Below are 21,365 nucleotides of genomic sequence, written 5' to 3'. Positions count from 1 at the left end.
CAAGGTCGCAACAGATCAATTTCAGGGCCTCTGACATGACCTAACGACTGCTTTTTAGAGACCTATTATTTTTGAGGTTTTAGTACTCGACTGAGTATAATCAGATACAAATTTAATAATCTAATAAAACCTTTTTTTAACTCCATGGTATAATACCATAGAGAAACGATAGCATAGATATCCCATGGTATAGGGCGTTTATGTCGCAACTTTTACTGTTATCCCAAGCCGATAGTTCACATAGTTCTTTCCTATGCAGCTGTGTGACGCTGGTAGTCTCTCAAATTGTGCCGTTCATACACTATCACCTCAACAAAACAGTAAAAATTGACAATAATCGGCTTGAGATAACAGTAGTAAAATTTGCGACATAAATTCCCTATACCACGGGATATCTACTTACGCTATTGTTTCTCTATGATAATACTAACTCGGTGGTTCCCAACCATTTTTTCTTTGTGACCCACCTTTGTATGTTTATCCATTTTCTTAACCCATTGAATTCTCCCCTCCCCCCACCATGATAAGGCGAAGTTTCGACAGTAATGTCTACCCTTCCACAAGAATATTCAGTTGTTATAGTACTCATTATATGTAACAATGATATATCTTAACAATTAGAATAATGTATCGTATTATCTTTAAATCTTAAAATCACTTCACTTATATGGGCTACTTTATTCAAATAAAATTAATAAAAACAATATAAAACTTGTAGTAGCCTTTTATTAAAATATTTTCAAAACTTTAAAACATTTCAACAGCTAGTTTCGACCTACTTTGGCCATTTTCAAGTTAAAATGGTAAAGCTACTTTTTTAATGTTTTACTTTTTGTGAAGTTGAGAAGTTGATATTGTGATAATTATTCATATTGAATAAGAAAACTAATAGATTGTCAAAAAACGCAGATTTTATTGATATTTAGAAAGACCGGTTTCGGTTGTTACACCATTGACAATTCCTAAATAAATATTTATATTAATGGTGTAACAACTGAAACCGGTCTTTCTAACTATCAATAAAATCTATGGTTTTTGACAATTTCTTAGTCTTCTTATTCAATAAAATGTTTTAAATAGAAAGTGTACTACAATTTTTATATTGTTTTTATTTAATTCTTCAAGTCTTGTATATTTAAATGGGTTGCAGAACCGGATATACATCTAAAGGTGAATCGCCAAACAAAGAAGGTTGGGAACCTCTGCCTTAGATAGTTTACTAATAAAAGGTAAAACATTTAGCCATGGTTTAGATGGTTTACTATGTTAAAAAGGTTTTATATGAACAATAAAATACTTCCAATAAACTTGACTAGAAAAATGATTGGATATGACTTCTTCGATGGGATATGAAACATTTTTATTGACTAGAATCATTGCAAAGCCATTTGAATACAAGAGCTATGGAGCTAAAGAGATCAAAGCTTTCAGTTTCATGTAAGTTTCAGATCAAAGCAATGAGTTTCATGTAACAGATCAAAGCTTTATCAGTGTGAAGTCTAGCTAGATTAATAGACTAATTGCTCTATTGCTAGAGCAATAGATCTGCCTTTGCTCTTTGGAGGTAGATGAAATTTTAAAATTATTTGTAAATAATTGTAGTCATATATATAACGAATGAGTACAAGAGGCTAGTAAAAATTTCCTTCTAAATCTTTCCAAATTTCTCACAGAAAATGTATGTTTTTCTACAACATGATATGATCTATATCAGGAAAAAACAGAGTCTTCACTAAATAATCTGGTTTGATAGATCGTGCTTCAATAATTTCATAATAATTATTCTGTCCAAATTTGCATAAGTCTCAGATTGGTTACTCAAGCACTTTCTGATAAAATTTTGTTGCAATTGAAAAGTGTTTAAACTCGATCATCTCATATAGAATGCAATACCTGATGTTCTACTAAACTTGATCACAGTTGAGTTGTTCAGCAACAAAAAATTGGATCAGCTTACGACTTCAAGAAAATATTGAAAATAAAATTCGATGCTCTCGTATAATGAAAAAGTCTCTCTGCAGTATTAGACGACATAGTGAGTCCTTTTGAATCCTTGACCTGAAAAAAGGAAAATTAAAATGTTATCAACATTTTTGCAATTGATTGGATAAGGTTGATTGGATCACATTTATGTATTGATTACATTCTACAATCACAATATAAAATGAATGATTGGGAGAGAATCAACAGGATAAACCTAAAACTCTTTCTCTCAATAATTTCGATAAAAATAGTTCAAATGAGGATATGAAAACACTTTTATAAATATCACAAAAATTTACAGTCCAATAATAATATCATAGAGAAACAATAGCGTAAGTAGATATCCCATGGTATAGGGCGTTTATGTCGCAACTTTTACTGTTATCTCAAGCAGATTACTGTTGATTATTGTCGAATTTTATTGTTTTGTTGGGGTGAGAGTGTATGAACGGCACAATATGAGAGACTACCAGTGTCACACAGCTTCACGGGAAAGAATTACATGAACTATGGGCTTGAGATGACAGTAAAAGTTGCGACATAAACGCCCTATACCATGGGATATCTACTTATGCTATTGTTTCTCTATGATAATATCGTCTTCGTCGTCGTCTTCCTACAAGGAAATAATATATATTATACTACAAGTTTTGTATCTGGGTTGATCAGAAAGTTGAAACAAATGATTATTACACTCTTAAAAATGCATTCATAAAAACATATGCAATGGAAAATATTTAAAAACTTGATAAATTTGATACCAGAAAAATCACAAAAATGGGAGTTTGTTCATTATTAAAGTAATTGAGTTTGCTCATTATCAAAGTAATTAAAATAATTAGTGATTTTACAAATGGATAAATTAGGCTACACTTAAAAACAGTGGAACTTTGAGTATATAACTTTTATTATGTGGTGTGAAATGAAAGAAGTTATTTGTGATTTCTCTTTCTGAATAAATCATATTTGTAGCTTCTGATGTCCTCTTGTGGTGTAGATATTATCACGGGAATGAACATTTTCAGAATTATAAGGATATCAAGAAACTAATGCAAAAGTTGATTTCACCCATAATTTATAATGGTGAAGAGAATAATAGATTATTATAATACAATGTAGAAATTTTATACAAATATTTAATTTAATAAGAATCATTCCATCAGTTGGTTAGGACAATCAAACTATAGAGAGGTCCACGTTATAATGGCAGTATTGGATTAGCAATGGTATTGCTATCCTTGCCTATCATTCAACAAAGCGAATAGCGCTATCTCTTTCTCGCTTTGCTCTGTTGCCAAATCGTCTTTTAACAATGTAGAATTGATAATCAATTAACAAAATATTACATACTAATTATGAAAATTCATTATGAAATTGTTGAAAAATATAATTTCTTGCTTAATAAAAAAAAATTGATTATTTAATACCAGAATGAACAGTTAATAATATCACATTAATAAACGTGTATCAGCTACCGCATTGACAAAACCGAAGTTCGGCAACGTTGTTCTCCTATCTTTCTCCACTGCCATTATAACGTGGACCTCACTATAGCAAAAACATTTCTCTATAGTAGTTATAATGACAGTATTTGATCAACTTTGGTATTGCTATCCTTGTCTATCATTCGACAAAGCCGGTGGTACCATCCTTTTCTAGGTCCACAACGATGCCAATTATGTTTTTGACAGTGTAGAAATATAATTAAATTATGTAGAGAATAGGAATCGCTATTCTCCTATCTTTATCTACTGCCATTATAACGTGGACCTCACTATAGGCCAACTCGTTTAAAGCTTTTTATGCTGCTTCATTGATATAAAAAAAAACGTTTAAAATATATTATTCTTCAAGATTGAGAATTAAGTTTCACTCACCTATACTGTTGAGGATTGTGTCAATCTGAAAAAAATAATAATCAATGAAAATAGTAATCAAGATATTCTAAAATAAATGAATTACTCATTGATAGAATTGCAAAATTAATAAAAATGATTTCTCACTTGTCCAAAAAGTTTTAAAATATAAAAAATAATACTCTTCAATGTTTGTTTCCATTACGAACTGCTTGTTAATAATCAATTTTGAACAATTAAATTACGACATAGCAGTCTAATATTTATCTTCTATATATATAGAAGCGAAATGGCACTCACTCACTGACTGACTGATTGACTGATTGACTGACTGACTGACTGACTGACTGACTGACTCACTCGCAGAACTAAAAATCTACCGGACCAAAAACGTTCAAATTTGGTAGGTATGTTCAGTTGGCCCTTTAGAGGCTTACTAAGAAATCTTTTGGCAATATTTTAACTCCAAGGGTGGTATTTAAGGGTTTAAAGTTCGTCTTTTAGCATGTATATTTTTCTTATTCTCTTAATTATAATTGGAAAATGTCCATACCATATGTTAATAAAAAACTATAATCTAGAGAGAGTACCTCTTCGAAACAGTTGTTAACTGGTAAATAAATTAATAATGTTGTTAGGTCGGCATCAAGTTGAGTTGACTTTGTTAGGTTGGCACCAAGTTGAAGATTGAAATGCAGTTATCGCGGAAAAATTGATTGGGCACTGCTACTTCTATCAGAGCTATTCCTGGGAATATTATATTACTCGCCGTCAGGCTCACTTCGTTCGCCATATCCGTTTAGCCAAACGTTTAGTCTGGACCCCCGACTGGATCGTCCTAACATAATATGATAAAAATGATCAAATGAAAAATACAGGCGAGCGAAGCAAGCCTGCTGATCTCATCCTTGGACGATCCAGTCGGGGATTCAGGGGGCGGAGCCCCCTGCCTTGACGGATATGGCGAGCGAAGCGAGCCTGACGGCTAGTTTATAAATAAAATAATCGTAGGGTCGGGCTTGAGAATGTGCAATACCAGCACTAAACGGTCGTCGCCACACTAAAGAATGTGATTGTTTTTTCACTTTAAAGTTATATTAAAATACAATAGTAATAAAAATAAAAGCTATTAGCTTCTCCTCACATTTGTGGAGCGCTTTCGGACACTAGGCCCTTCCTCAACACTCGAGTGAAGCTAATATGTGAGTAGAAGCAAATAGCTTTTATTGATAAATATCTGACTGCTATATCGTAATTTAATTGTTCAAAAGTGATTAAAAATAACTGGACAATGAATATGCAGGACACTGAAAACTTGCCTGATATACGTAATAGAATGCATTCAAAGTTAGTAAATGCATGTTAGTAAATTTAATGGTAATCCATTCATCTCACTAGAAATGAATTGTGAAATAATACCTGATATTAAAAAATTATTATACATTATGATCAATACTACAAGTAGATATTATTTATAAATACTATCAGGTAACCCGTGCCCCGCAAGGGTCTAATTAAAACCTTACCCACTGAAATCTTGAAGAATTAAAAATAGAACTATAACCATCCTCGGTAAATTAAGAATCTTTATGCAAAATATCAAGTTAATAAATTGAGTAGTTCAGACGTCAAACATAATTTTCCCATCCCGTACGGTATAAATAAGCATAGCCACCTCTAATACAAGGCCCCGGCCTACGATATTGCAACGTCGCAGCATATAGGCCTAGAATCTAATACATGATTGGTGAAAAAGATTTTTAAAAATACCAGCTGATCTCTCTAGACCTACACTGCGACGTTGCAATATCGTAGGCCGGGGCCTTGTATTAGCGGTGGCTATGGTATAAGCCAATCCTTTCCTCTATTATAAGTATTATAGTCTATCAATTGGGTAGATGAATTATTGAGCTTTGGACGAATTCATTCATAATTTATTAATTCAAGTAAAATTGAAAACATTAAATTCTTACCTCTGTTTGAACGTTACAATGGAAGACATAGCATACGAAGCTATCAGACTGTGAGCATAGGCCATCACTGAAACGAAAATGTATTAAACATCACTTTGGGACCTTTTAATTATTCAGTTATCATGATGCAGATTGAATGACAAATATTTCCCTTGCTCATTCTAAACAAAGATATAGGGTAATTTATATAAAGAGATTCATATTAAATCAGATCACTCCTGTGTTATCGGATGGGCACGTTAAACTGTCGGTCCCGGCTGAAGTATGACAGTCGTAAGGCTCATTGACGGATAGAATTATATATTCAAGCGAGGTGGGACCTTCCCGCAAGGGACTCCTCACCAACAAACGCCATAAGAATTCACTTCATTAATCTGTCTCGTCTCTCCATTCATAAAATCATGTACACCAATGTTGATCAGGTGTTCACTTTACAACTTGAATCTCACTGTAGTACAATTTCAACAAAATATTCAATAACAAACTTTAGTCTTTTACAGTGATCACATTGATGAGGAGATAAATTTAAGTTGCTTTCCATGACGAAACACTATATATTAACTTTGTTGTAGTTCAGACACTGTGTTACCTACTTGTAAATATTTGAAAAAACACTTACTTTTGTTGAAGTATTGAGGAATGCATTTCACTCCTGAAGAGGAACTTCATCTGCCATCATGAGGCTGATGAAGCTCCTCGCCTCAGGAGTGAAATGCATTCTTCAATTCTCCAACAAAAGTAAGTGTTTTTTCAAATATTTACAAGTAGGTAACACAGTGTCTGAACTACAACAAAGATAAATTTAAATAAATATTACTAAAATAGTAAGAAAAAGATTGTTGAAAGTTATCCATACCTGGCAATATAGGCAAAATAATAAGGAATATCGACAGCACATCCACAGGAGGAAATTTCCATGTATGAATGTTTCAATATCACCTGAAATTCAAATTTAAATATATTTGTAAATAATACATAACTCAACATACTTAATATAAAAATGAATTAGAAAAAGGAATACTTTAAATATGAAATATTCTATGTATTGATTCATACAATAAGAACACCATCAAAATGATAGGGAGAGAAAAAATGAGGTAACCTTGTGCTATTCCTCTCCCAAATTTATATAAGGTTACACATAGTCCGAATTTTGCCTACAATAATAATTTTCAACTTTAAGGGCTGTTTGCACAGTATCAGTTTAAACTAAATTTCATTTTAAACTGGATTAAATCCATATCAAGTCTCGTTCGTTATAATGTGGTTAATTTTTAGTTTAAGCCACCAGCTGATTAAATTCAGTTTAAGCTTTGACTGTGCAAACGGCCCTAAGGGCCGGTTTCCGAGCTCGGGATTTAGCTAAGTTCTAGACTTTGAACAGCTGGAGTCAGAAAATTGGCTTTCCGAAACTGGGGTAGTCGTAGTCATTGCCATAGGCTAGTCACAATTGAATTAAAATTTAAAAAAAAACTAGAAAATTAAACACAAAATAAAATAAAGAGAAAATAGTGTAAAGTTTCAGCTATTTTGAATTATTTAGAAATGTTTAATTTCGTCGAGGAAAAACGTTTTTAATTATAGAAATGAGAAAATAAAAACTGCGACTATGCCCCGTTTTTGAAAGCTAATTTTCTGACTCCAGCTGTTTGAAGTCTAGAGCTTAGCTAAATCCCGAGCTCGGAAACCAGCCCTTAGTGTGTTCAAATTATCTAATTATCTAATTACCACTTGTGAATTATTCTCAAGAAGCATTCTTGAACCAGATATGTGAAGTGCATGACAACACACACCCTTTTGGACTTCATTACCACTTATTTGAAAGAGGAATACTAGAAGCTGAGCTTAGTTTTTCTCTTTCACATTATGATAATATTTATATTTATAATATGATAGTATTTATTATTATAGATCATTGAAATAATTTTATTGATGAATGAATATGATTGAAATATACAGATATTTTCAATACTATTTTATCTACTTGTACAAGCACTTATAATTGAAATATATTTTTGGACTTTTAAAGTGTTATCTAAATTTGGGAGGGAACTAGTACAAGGAGTATCCTTAGTTTTTCTTTCCCAATCAGTGCTTCTTTTAAAAAATATGAATAAATAAATAAATAAATGAATGAATAAATTGGGAAAGAAATTCCAGGCGTTTCCTTGACAATATTCTCTACCGCATATTGATAAATCATAGAAATGATTCAGTAGATGAAACCCGCATTTAGATAGATCATCAAAAGAGATATGTAAAAATGATGAGTAACAAGGACTTTCAGACACTTTTAAAATGATATTTAGATATATTTCGTACCCAGGAAAAATACCCTAGAATATTGGTAGGGAGTTAGGAAACATTCTGTACATTGTAGCTTACAATACAGCATATAATTTATTAACTATTATTTATTAATTTATTAACAGCAATTAATTTATTATTAATACAGCAAAGTTTCAGATATGAGGGTATTGGTGATTTAACTTTCTATTTCTCAATCAATAGCCAATAACATTTTTTTACTTTCCTTGCCCTATTACCATAGGTAAGGAAAGTATTGCTTTCCAAAAAAAATTAAGGTACCCAAATTTTCAAATGTCTATACGTTTCAAGGTCCCCTGAGTCCAAAAAAGTGGTTTTAGGGTCTGTATGTGTGTGTATGAGTGTATGTGCGTCTGTGTACACGATATCTCATCTCCCAATTAACGGAATGACTTGAAATTTGGAACTCTAGGTCCTTACAATATAAGGATCCGACACGAACAATTTCGATCAAATGCAATTCAAGATGGCGGCTAGAATGGCAAAAATGTTGTCAAAAACAGGGTTTTCCGCGATTTTCTCGAAAACGGCTCCAACGATTTTGATCAAATTCATACCTAAAAAAGTCATTGATAAGCTCTATCAACTGCCACAAGTCCCATATCTGTGAAAATGTCAGGAGCTCAGCCCCATCTATGCAAAGTTTGATTTCAGATTCTCAATTATCAGGCTTCAGATACAATTTAAACAAAAAACTTCAAGTGGAAGAGATTGAGTATGAAAATCTCTACAATAATTAATGTTCAGTAACATTTTCATCTAAAATCGAAAATAAGCTTGAAATTCGAAAAAATGTGATTATTCAATTGCAAAGTGTTGGCAACTGTTGATTCTATTAAATCATTTATTATAAAGAGATAGCAGATTTCGTGTGTCTCCTGCGTTATTGTCCTGTCACCAGCTGGCTCAGATCTCATTTATGTAGATGCAAATTTATGTAGATGCATAACAATATTATCTATAGCTATTACCAATTGCATTTTCATATCATATGCAGTTCAAAAATCATTTTCTTAGTCTATATTATGTAAATTCTTCTATAATTTTGCTGTATTGTAAGCTATTGTATATAAGTGTAAAAGCCAGTATATATTGTAATCTACATAAATAAAGTACTCAATAAATCTTTGAATAGTAGACTTGAGATGCGCGTGAACACTAGCGTCAGGTGATCAAGTTTCATAACGGCAAGGAAAGTTGTGTGAGTGCGCCACACCAGATTTTTATTATTGGGCTTATTGGGGCATCATCAACCTTAGACCAGTTATAGAATAGACACGCTGGGATGTCTAGCCTCTGAAGCCAACATCTACTGCTATATCTCCAAATCGTGACGTCATCATCGGATAGAAAACTTTCAGATTGTGTTTATTTCAGAAGGATGTAAATTATTATTATGTAAATCATGAAAATGGTAAACTCCAGCTGCGCTCCCGCTGAAATAGACACAATCTGCTATGGAAAACAATGTAAACAAACTCTAAAGAAAAGTTTTCTATCTGATGCTGACGACACGATTTGGAGATATGGTAGTAGATGTTGGCTTCATCGACTTTCAGTATGAATATACAATATGCCGTGTCTATTCTATAACTGGTCTAAGTCATCAACAAGTAAATAGTTCCAATCAATAATTAATGAATTTTTGGACATTGTCATCACCTAAATTTGGAAGGAAAAATAACACAAAGATTGTCTCAGTATTATATACACCCATGTTTTCATATCAGTGTTGTTTGTTACATAAAGAAATGAAAGAATGAAAACAAATTTTACGATTAATAATTATTATAAATTCCAATCATGTTAAAGACTCTCCAGGTATTGATTAGCAAGTGAAAAATACTGTTATCAACTTACTTTAGTATCAGCTTTTTCAGTGACCTTGACTCCTAAATCCAAACACTCAAAAGTAACCAGCGAGTCAATCTGGTTTCCTTTGCCGGAAAGTATCTGATTGATTCCTGCAGCAATTTGCTTCACATCACCCAAACTACCAGTTGAAATGTGTCCTATGAATGTGATTGATGATTTAGCCATTTCCCTGCAAAAACAATTATACTTGATTAGGATAAAAGATCGAAAAAGCTCTATTTTGGGGAATATTTCATTCCTCACGCCCAGGCTGGCTGTGTCTTTGTGGTGATCATAGAGAAAAAATAGCATGAGAAAATATCCCTTGGTATATGTCGTTTATGTTCCAAACTTTAAGCCGATTTTGTGTTAAGTCAATCCGATTACTATCTATTATTACTGTTTTGGCTGGATGAGACGGTAAGAACGGCACAGTATGAGAGACTGCCAGCGTCACATAGCTTTACGAAAAAGAACTACTAGGACTTTCGGCTTGAGTTAACATTGAGATTTGGAACAAACCATGCGATAGCTTCTTGTGCTACATTTTTTCTATGATAATATTCACTTAATTTATAATTTATTCCTGCAGTTTTATATCTTTCTTTAAAAAAAAATATTAAAAAATTCATGAATTAAAATTTGATTTTATTTGACTATTATTTTTCAAGAATTAACTGGTGGAAAATTGGTGTCACCAAAAATTTATTCAGCCAATGGTTATTGAAATATCACAATAATTATTAGGATATTCCATTAAATTCACTATAGTTTGTGTAAAATAAGATGAGACTTGGCCCTCCATCCAAAGAAATTACAGGGTTGCCAAATCGTGTAAAATTGCAACTTTCTCAAATTTCCAATTCAACGTCAGAATTGGATGTAGAATATCATCCTAGTAGTACTGAAAAAGCTTCAGGGTTGAAGGATTAAAAGGAAATTTAACTTTTTATGATGAAATTGGAAACATCGCGAAGATTTTTTTTTCTTTTCAATATCACTTCTCTCAGAATCATGAGGTGTCGTAATGCGTGATAATTTTCAGCCGCTATCCTTGACTTTAAAACTCCTGAGAGACCAAAATACGCTTTTGCGAGTAAGTTTGACAATTGGAAAAATAATTTCTGAGAAACTTTCTCGCTTTCACCACCTACTTATCTTTTGAAACAAAAGAGTTTCTAGCATGTCGAAAATTTCATTTTTTCTGCTCGAAATGTCTCGACATTTAAAGTTAAATTTCCTTTTAATCCTTCAACCCTGAAACTTTTTTAGTACTACTAGGATATCGGGGATGATATTCTACATCCAATTCTGACGTTGAATTGGAAATTTGAGAAAGTTGCAATTTTACACGATTCGGCAACCCTATGATTTCTTCGGATGGAGGGCCAAGTCTCAACTTATTTTACACAAACTTTAAATTGTGCACATTTGAAAAAACATAATTTGGGAGTTTAAATAATAACTGTAGAATGATGCTTACTGTTTGATGAGCGATTTTGTGTCGATCTCAGTCAACTGCTTCTGCCGAATTGCAGATATGTCGATTTTTGCTGCTATCAGCAAAGGCACCATTGGCGGAAATAGATTATTTTTCCATTTAGCCTGTAAAGATAAGAAAACAAAGTACTTTTATCAAAATTGGAAAATAATCTTAAAAATTCAATAATAACACATTATTTTAGCTCTTATTGTAGCTCTCTCCCAGTCATACCTATATTATTTGTAATTGTATTAATGGATGAATTAATTATGAGAAATTTACACACTTGGAGAGTGAGCAAGACTATTTTACAATATTAGGTATTGTAATTACCTTTGGATTAAGTATTACCATGGAGAAAAGATAGCAAAAGAAGATATCCCATGGTATAGGTACCGTAGTTTATGTTCCAAATTTCAAGCCTTTTTTCACTCAAGCCGATTACTGTTGACTACTAATCTTGTCTATTATTACTGTTTCAGGTGAGAGTGTAAGAACGGCACAGTTTGAGAGACTACCAGCGTCACATAGCTTCACGAAAAAAAGTAATATAGTGAGGTCCAAGATATAATGGCAGTGTTTGATTAGCAATGGTATCCTTGTCTATCATTCAACAAAGCTGATAGCGCTATCTCTTTCTCGCTTTGCTCTGTTGCTAGATCATCTTTCAACAATGTAGAATAAATAATTAATTAACAAAATATTTCATCTTAATAATGAAAATTCATAATGAAATTATTGAAAAATAGAATTTCTTGCTTGATAAAATATAATTGATTATTTTAAACGAGATTCAACCGTTAATATTAAATCAATAAACCTGTATCAGCTACCGTCTACACATGGCATTGACAAGACAGGGGCAACGTTTGTTTTCTCCTATCTTTCTCCACTGCCATTATAACGTGGACCTCACTATAGGACTATCGTCTTGAGTTGGCAGTGAAATTTGGAACATAAACGCTCTGTACCATGGGATATCTTTTTCGGTTATATTTTATCTATGATATTACAAGTCAGATAGCTTATTCAATTGACACTCTTTATTCAACATTATTTATTCGATTTACTTTAAAATAATAGAGATATGTAAATTATATCTACTAGGACTATTGGCTTGAGTTGAGTGTGAAATTTAGAACATAAACTCCCTATCAAATCAAATCAAATTTTTTATTCTCACAATTTACAAATAATACAGTACAGTTACAGTACATTTATATATACCCTTACGTTATGAGAGACTCACATGTAGGCAAAAGCCTGTGTTTGTGAGGGCCTGGCGTAATTCGCTGAATTTAAAATCAATAAACTAAATTATGAAAATTGATATTATATTAAACTAAAAAAGATATGAGTAAATGTTGATATTATAGTCAGAAAAACAAATAATTGGCTGCAGAAACAGCCAGTTATAATTAATGACTAAAAGTTAGTAAAACTAAAAGGTAGATACACTATAGCAATGCAATTAAATACCAAGATATAAGGAATTTTCCAAACTTAGAATGAAAGATGGTGATGACGATGGACAATCCAATCAAAAACATGTAATACTATAACAGTAAACTACACTGGCTACAAAAAAAAATTCAAAAAAATTTGCCTATACTATGGGATATCTTCTTATGCTATATTTTATCTATAGTATCACATATGTCAGGTAGCTTAATCGATTAACATTTAAATATCGGGGCACCGAGCTTCGCTCGTTATTTTTAATTATTGATAAACAGAACACAATTCTTTAAGATGATCGTGTTTATATTTTACAGCTGCTGGCTATACGTCAGCTTATGAATTTGGGGGATGCGATATTTTGATTTCCTACAGACCGAGTGGGTCTCACTCACTTCTTTATTATCCACAGACGACGAAAGTCTCAGCTGTTTTTCCAAGGATGATTATCCTTTTAATGTCGTTCAGCGAGTTTTCCCAGGGATGAGACCTAGTGCAATCGAATTTTTATATCATAAACCTACTATGTTCCAAATTTCGTGAAAATCGTTAGAGCCGTTCTGGAGATCCGTTGGACAAAAATAAATATAAATAACTAAATATAAAAATATATACAGAAATCGCTCGCTTAATATAATAGAATAACAATGCTCAATTTTCCTTGAGAATAATGGAGTTGTGAAAATTATGCCTATTTATTCATTTCTATTTTCATTGAACACCAATATTTTTATTGATTGAGAAATATGGAGTTGTAAAAATTATTTCTACTACCTTTATAAGATATATTGAAATAGGGAACCCGGCAGTTTTTCTCATAAGATTATTCAATGTGCCTTGAGAGCTAGTAGTTATCACATTTCCGTTCAACTCGTCAATTATGTCTCCAATTTCAACTGCATCCTGAAAAAATAAATTTATCAATAATCGATTATTGAATCGATTTTAATAATCATTGAAATAATAATCATTATATTTCATAATAATAATTATTAAATACATTGATGAATCTATTTATCCATACATCCTAGAGAAAATATATTTATAGTGAGGTCCACGTCATAATGGCAGTGTTTGATTAGCAATTGTATTGATATCCTTATCTATCATTTAACAAAGTGGATAGTGCTATCTCTTTCTCGCTTTGCTCTGTTGCCAGATCGTATTTTAACAATGTAGAATTGATAATTAATTAACAAAATATTTCATCTTAGTTATTAATTATTGAAAAACATAATTTCTTGCTTAATAAAATATATTTTTAACGAAAATGAACAGTTAATATTAGATTAATAAGCCTGTATCAGCTATCGTGTTTAGAAGGCATTGACAAGACAGAGGATCGGCAACGTTGCTCTCCTATCTTTCTTCACTGCCATTATAAAGTGGACCTCACTATAGTCGTTCGATACTGAAATTCATAAATTGAATGAAATACTTGGTAACAGATTCAATTATATATATCGCAATTGAATGAAATACTTGGTAATAGATTTGATGGTAATTTCTGTTTACCACTGTTTTGCCATTCTGTTGATGTTTGCCACAAAAATAGGCGCGCTATTAATATTTTTCATTTTTCTATTCACCGAACTTCAACTTTGTTCACTTACTAACAATAGTTCAAGTTATTTATTATCTACTTACTTATTTATTTATCATTCATAATCAACTAAAGGACAAAGAAACAGACTACAGTCCAAAACTTTTTTTTATCCCAATTTCATAAAATAAATTGTCCAAATAAAGGTTATGTGTAACTTTGAAGAAGTTATGATGAAAACCTTAGAAGAAATTAAAATCAGTTTATTCAAATGGAAAATTTATCCAACTTACATCTTCAGCAGCAACACTATTCTTCTGGATGTCAAAACAGATTGCTTTCCCTTCAACAAAGCTGTGAAAAGAAAATAAAGAATGTAATTATTATCACATTACAAAAATTGGAATTTGAATTTTGAACATATATATATCAAGAGTAAAGCCTCCTTATAATGACTGATCTATCAATTGAATTACCTAATTTAGATAAGGAAATAAGATAAGTCTTGTAGTTCTTTACTTCACAAAATTTTCAGTGAAAAAATATTTTCACAAAGCAGATTTTACAGTAACTTTTAGTTTTTTTTTTTTTTAGGGTGATGCCCACATGAGCCCTAGGCTTGTGCTCTTTACTTCACAACATTTTCAATGCAAAAATAATTTCACAAAGCAGATTTTACAGTAACTTTTACAGTTTTTTCTTTGTTGAGGGTGATGCCAACTTGAGCTCTAGGCTTATGCGTGAGTAATGAAGCGGATGATAATGAGAGATGAATGGACCTACAGATTTAGGTGGGTTCCAAACCACCGGGAAGAGTTTATACAAATCATAAATCATATTCAGAGGAATTGGCTCAATCGGTCACCCTTCCAACTGGAGTAGCAGGCGCATGATTCTTAACTTATCTAAGCGATAGCTTATCAGCGCGACCACTGAGTCAAACCACTTCCTAAAAATTTAATAGAGGTACAGGTACCTCACTTACTTTTTCTAAGATCCTTACATTACAGTAAAAATCACTACTAGGATTATCGATTTGAGTTACAGCTGTGCAAAGGCTAAAAATAAACTTTCTACTCGTCATATTTTCCAAAGTTTTTCGATATGTATATCGTCAAGCTATCAAAATGAAAAAGTTTTCTCAGGAAAACATTGTTTTTCTGATCATTACGTTTTGAGATATGAGCGCCTAAAGTTTACATTTTTGGGACAGAACATTTCAAATTCGGTAAGAGATAAATCAATGAGATTTAGAGGATGGATTCTTCATGGTATTGTTGATCTAGTAAAACAAAAATTTCCTGAAAATATAAATTTTTAAGATAGCTATTCAATTTACTAAAAATAACTTTTAGTTGAGTTATTTTTGGTAAATTGAATAAGTTTTTCAAAAATTGATATTTTCAGAAAATTTTTGTTCTACTAGATCAACAATACCATGAAGAATCTACCCTATAAATTTCATGGATTTATCTCTTACCGAATTTGAAATGCTCTGTCCCAAAAATGTAAACTTTAGGTGCTTATATCTCAAAACGTAATGATCAGAAAAACAATGTTTTCCTGAGAAAACTTTTTCATTTTGATAGCATGATAATATACATATCGAAAAAAACTTTGAAAAATATCATGCGTATAAAGTTTATTTTTAGCCTTTGCACAGCCTTAACAGTGAAATTTGTAACAAGGACGCCCTATACCATGGAACATCTTCCTATGATATCTTTACTCTCTGGAATCACCATAAATGATACAGTGTCAACACAATATGATACAGTATCATCTCAACTTGATACAGTATCACCACAATATGATACAGTATCATCTAAACTTGATACAAACTCCTTAATTTGATACAAAACTTCCAAACTTTGAATGAATTCTACAAACCATGTCTTCTTATGCTATCGGTATGATACTATATATGTTACCCAGGTATATATGTTTATTGTTTATTGTTTTTGAAGGGACGGATTCAAGGATCCAAAGGTTCAAAGAACCCCAACGTCAACCGAAGCTTATTGTGTTCCCAAGTAGTATGTTAGTTGGACAAACCAATACCTATGCCCTTTAAAAGAACCAGGAGTTTTACCCTATACTAACATTCCATTCATCACCTGGTTGCAATCCTTGTCGCAATCCAGTGTGATATGCTTGGCAGTCTCTTCAGACTGATTTGTCCTCGTGACCTACGTGAGTTCCACTCCTGGCCTTCTTTGTAGGTCCTTCCGCTGAGGAAGGGGCGGCCAAGTTGCCTCTAGGGGACCCGGCCACCCTTGACTCAGCCCCTTGACCCACATTTGTGCCTGCTGTTTCACTCATCTATGATCTCTTGGGTTTTTTCTTTTTGGGTCAAAAGGCCTCACCTCTCCCAAGAAGTTTTGCCTAAATGGCCGCCCTTCTTTGAGGAGTGGTTAGGTTTGGTCTCTCCACCCACAACTCGTGGCCTACGTGAGTTCCACTCCTGGCCTTTTTTGTAGGTCCTTCCACTGAGAGAGGGGGCGCCAAACTGCCTCTAGGGCGCCCAGCGCCGGCCACCCTCGACTCAGCCTCTTGACCCATTTTTGTGCCTGGATTGTTCACCCATCACTGGTCTCTTGAGTTTTTCTTTTTGCCCTGATGGGGCAGATCCCGTGGGTTTGAAGGCAAGGCAACTTCCGGAGTTGCCTTGAGGTCCATTTTAGTCGCCTCCTACGACAAGCATGGATACTGTGGGTGAATTCTGGATTTCAACACATTCTTGAGTACGATGATCAACTCAAAGCTCCCCTAACCCACAGGGGGCAGGTATATATGTTACCCAGGTATATATGTTACTTCCAGGTTGCTCAATGATCGTAATTCATCTAGGTAGATTATTTCTGTAATTTCCTAATTACTGCTGTTCAATAAATAGTACAGGTCTGAAATTAATTTAAATTAATTTATCCACAGCTCTATACAGTCCCTATACTTACATTACAGTGATGCCCATTTTCTTGCAAGGCACCAGTTCGATTTTGTTCGTGACGGGAAGGTCCCAGGTCGAATCCAAAAATCTAGAATTGTTCAAATCCAAAGCGAAATTCAGACGTCCCACCCACAACAGAACTGAGTACAAAATCTGACAAAGGATGTCGTCTCCTAGAATTGACTGCGATGAAAATACATGTTTCCAGTCTGTGAACATCTAAAAAATTGAGAAGAAAACATGTTGTAAGAATGATTGATTGAGTGCTTTAGTTATGCATATACTGGTTCATACACTTAAAAAATAGCTTACAATACAGAAAAATTTCAGATGAATTCAACATTAATATAAACTGGAATCATGATTATTGAAATGTACTATGGCTTACTTTAGATAAAGGCTGGAGCGCATAACTTGGCAACGTCGCAGTCAAGCTCAGCTTCAGGCCGACTAGTTAGTTACTGATTGCATTCAAAACAATACTTGTTTCAACTCATTTAGGAAAAATGGCTTTAGATGAGTTGAAACTAGTCGTGTTTTGGAAGAAAAAAATACAAAGAGTGCTTGAAGATTTATATCATGTTAATAATTTCAAAGTACCCTTTAAAGAGAAGTGACAATTTATATTAATAATGAATTAAAAGGTTATTGAAAGAATAAATTGCTGGAATAATAATTCAATCAAATTTATTCAAACTCAATTATATTTTAAGCTCAAACATTCAAACTGAAGTAAAGCATGGTCGGCCTGAACCACACGTTGCCATATTGAACGTGTTCCGGCCTTCTATCTATAGTAGGCTATGACTGTACACGATATGAAAAAAATGCAATTTAGTGCCGGTTTCCGAGCTCGGTATTTAGCTAAGTTCTAGACTTTAAACAGCTGGAGTCAGAAAATTGGCAATCCGAAACTGGGCGTAGTCGTAGTTTTTATGATAATCTTTATTATCTCATTTCTATAATTGGAGAAGTTTTTCCTTGACGAAATGAAACACTCCTAAATAATTCAAAATAGCTGCAGCTTTACACTATTTTCTCTGTATTTTATTTTGTGTTCAATTTTCCAGTTTTTCATAATTTAATTTAAACATGGTCTACGATTACGCCCCGTTTTGGAAATCCAATTCTCTAACTCCAGCTGTTTAAATTCTAGAACTTAGCTAAATCCCGAGCTCGGAAACCGGCCCTTGAAAACTATAAGAAAATATTGTTTTGTAACACATAGGAATGCAAGAGAAATACATTTTAGAATCGCTATAAGAAAATATTGCTTTGTATCTACATAGGAATATCTATATTAGGGTAGCCACTGATGACAGGGCAAGTGTGTTGAACATGAGTGAACGCATATATTGCCATACATTGTTGTGTGTATTGCCATACAATTATATATGAGAAATGTAAGATGGATTATGCATTATCATGCCCTAAAATTAAACAAATCAACATGTTCCTGATACTTACTAGATAATTATGTACAGGAACATGGAGACACTTCTTCACAAGACAAGTTCTAATAAGAAGTCTGGCTCTGCCAATGTTCTTTTTCACTTTTGTACATTCCTTTACGTTGTTTACAGCCATTTGGTAACTGTAAGTTTCGCTGAAAAATGAGGTTAAGCACTTATTATGAACAATCACCTGAAATTTGTAAACAGTTGAGGAAAAATCAAATTAAAGCATGGAAAATGAGGCAAATTATTAATTATGAATAATCACCTAAATTTGTAAACAGTTGATGAGATCAAATTAAAGCTATCTACTTTTCATTCTCTCGATCAATACCCAGGCTAAGTTACTAAGTATTTAAGTCTATATATATATATACTCTGTGGTCCCACAATCGTTGGTTTCAAAACTGCAGTCTTCTCGGTTGAGAAAGGAGACACAGTCTCCGAGGATTTCCCCCATTTCTAATGTAAGTTTTTAAGTGTTTTCAATCTATTTATATCGTGTCTCCTGTTCTAATATATATATATATATATTATATATATATATATATAATATATATATATATATATATATAAGCGAAATGGCACTCACTCACTGACTGACTCACTGACTCGCACAACTAAAAATCAACCGGACCAAAAACGTTCAAATTTGGTAGGTATGTTCAGTTGGCCCTTTAGAGGCGCACTAAGAACGGATTTGAAAATTTTTCCAAAGATACGCCCAAAATCTGCGTTTTTCCAGCGTTATTTAGCGTTTTCTCAGCTTTATCGAGAACAAATGAACAGAAAATGTTAAAATTTAGTACAGAAGCTTAGCTAGGGTGTAATAATGTTGTGTTAGAAGGAATTTTCAATAACGTCAAAAATACGCCCAAAAGCGTATTAGCAGTTTTTGCGTGTTCTCAGTTATTTCATCAAGTAATAGAAAGAAAATTTTCAAATTTGGTACAGAGGTGTAGCTAGGGTCTAAAAATTTTGTGATGAGGTGACTTTAAGATTTCATCAAAGATACGCCCAAAATCAGCGTTTTTCCAACGATTTTCTCAGCTTTTATGCGTTTTCTCAGTACTTTGACTTTCTGATGGAATGAAGCATGCTTAAATGAAACATGCAGGCGAGCGAAGCGAGCCCGATGATTTCATTCTTGGACGACCCAGTCGGGGGTCCAGGGGGCGGGGCCTCCTGGCTAGACGGATATGGCGAGCGAAGCGAGCCTGACGACTAGTTACTTATAAATGTTTAAAATTAACTTTGTTCAACTCACCCCATTCTATTGTCCGCCATGAGTTCTAACCAGTCCCAAATGCCTGAAGGCCTGAATGTCATGGGAGAGTAATTGACGCATGATAAACCCTGCTGAAATATTTTCTCTAAACACTCGCAAAACTTGGTAACATACTCGTTGGTATCTGTGATAGGACCCTCAACAGCTAAAAGTTGCTGGGCGTAGCCTGTAACAAATTGCAGTTATTGTAACATCCTTATTTAAAGAGTTTGACAAATTACGACAGAACTTGAGTTTGTGGCTCAAGCCCGAAATATGTACACTGGTGTACGTCTTGAATGCTTGCTACCATTTTCATTTTGACAACATCATACATGACAAGAATCTAGACATCTCGTTACAAAAAAAGAAATAGTCTAGGTTAATCACAAATCATAATTACTAGAGACTAAATAATGTTGATTTTGAGAGTTCATAAAATGTTGTCTAAAACAAGCAAATTATTATGAGAATTAAAAATATTCTCATAGTGAATTATTTCTTACCTTTAATTTCTTTCAATAATGGATCTGACACAGACATTTCTTTTCAATTATTTAAATTGAAATACACTTCATTTGCCTCAGAATTGCATTCTAACCTCAACTATCACAATATTGTTAAACATCAAATCAAGGATTACTTTAAAAACTTAGATAAAAATCTTTGAAATAGCACACAGAATTTATAAATTTGCAAAATATAGGAAAAAATTAGATTATCACAATAAATTGAAGAAGTTTTAGTTAAAATTTGGTTTCCGTGTTGTACAGAGGAAACACTATCAGACGACACATCGGCAATATTGATAAACAACGAACACAACAGCTGATGAAATGTCATGAGCGCTCTGTAGAGCGTGTGTCTTTGAAGCGGCAAGATTTCAAATTTCTCTTTTTGAAAAGAGCTACATTATGAAGTAAACTACTTTTTTCAATATTTTAAAAGTTGTTAATCCTTTTTAATTATTCTGTGGTATTAAAGTATACATAAGCATTGCTGAAATGCTTCTCCTAACATCAATGGAGATTTTTCTGGTTATTGACACGTGGCAAAGAGAATAAGCAAGTATAAAGTGAATAAAATGGGTTATAAACTGGATAAATAAATTAACCAGAGTACAAAGCATGGCCGTTTTTAGAAGTTTATTTATTGACCGAGCGAAGTGAGGTCTAAGATTCAAGTCGACGGTTTGGCATTTCTCCTTATGTTTATG

The 21,365-nt window shown here is 33.0% G+C and overlaps 1 protein-coding gene across 1 annotated transcript; it reads right to left on the bottom strand.

Annotated features, from left to right (window-relative positions):
* Positions 1-1,243: 1,243 nt before the first annotated feature.
* On the bottom strand, positions 1,244-20,966 carry LOC111055388. Its single transcript, XM_022342579.2, has 12 exons — positions 20,656-20,966; positions 20,150-20,336; positions 18,896-19,034; positions 17,436-17,647; positions 14,772-14,832; positions 13,710-13,838; positions 11,478-11,599; positions 10,001-10,184; positions 6,669-6,751; positions 5,813-5,879; positions 3,861-3,885; positions 1,244-2,058 (listed from the first exon to the last, which is right to left on the bottom strand). Exons 1-12 carry the CDS (start codon positions 20,690-20,692, stop codon positions 2,024-2,026), a joined length of 1,281 nt encoding a protein of 426 aa, XP_022198271.2. The 5' UTR covers positions 20,693-20,966; the 3' UTR covers positions 1,244-2,023.
* Positions 20,967-21,365: the final 399 nt, after the last annotated feature.

The sequence above is a fragment of the Nilaparvata lugens genome, chromosome 5 (genome assembly GCF_014356525.2).
Source record: "Nilaparvata lugens isolate BPH chromosome 5, ASM1435652v1, whole genome shotgun sequence".
Classification (NCBI taxonomy): Eukaryota; Metazoa; Arthropoda; class Insecta; order Hemiptera; family Delphacidae; genus Nilaparvata; species Nilaparvata lugens.
The sequence above is the reverse complement of the archived record's forward strand: the minus strand, read 5'-3'. Positions and strand labels throughout refer to the sequence as shown.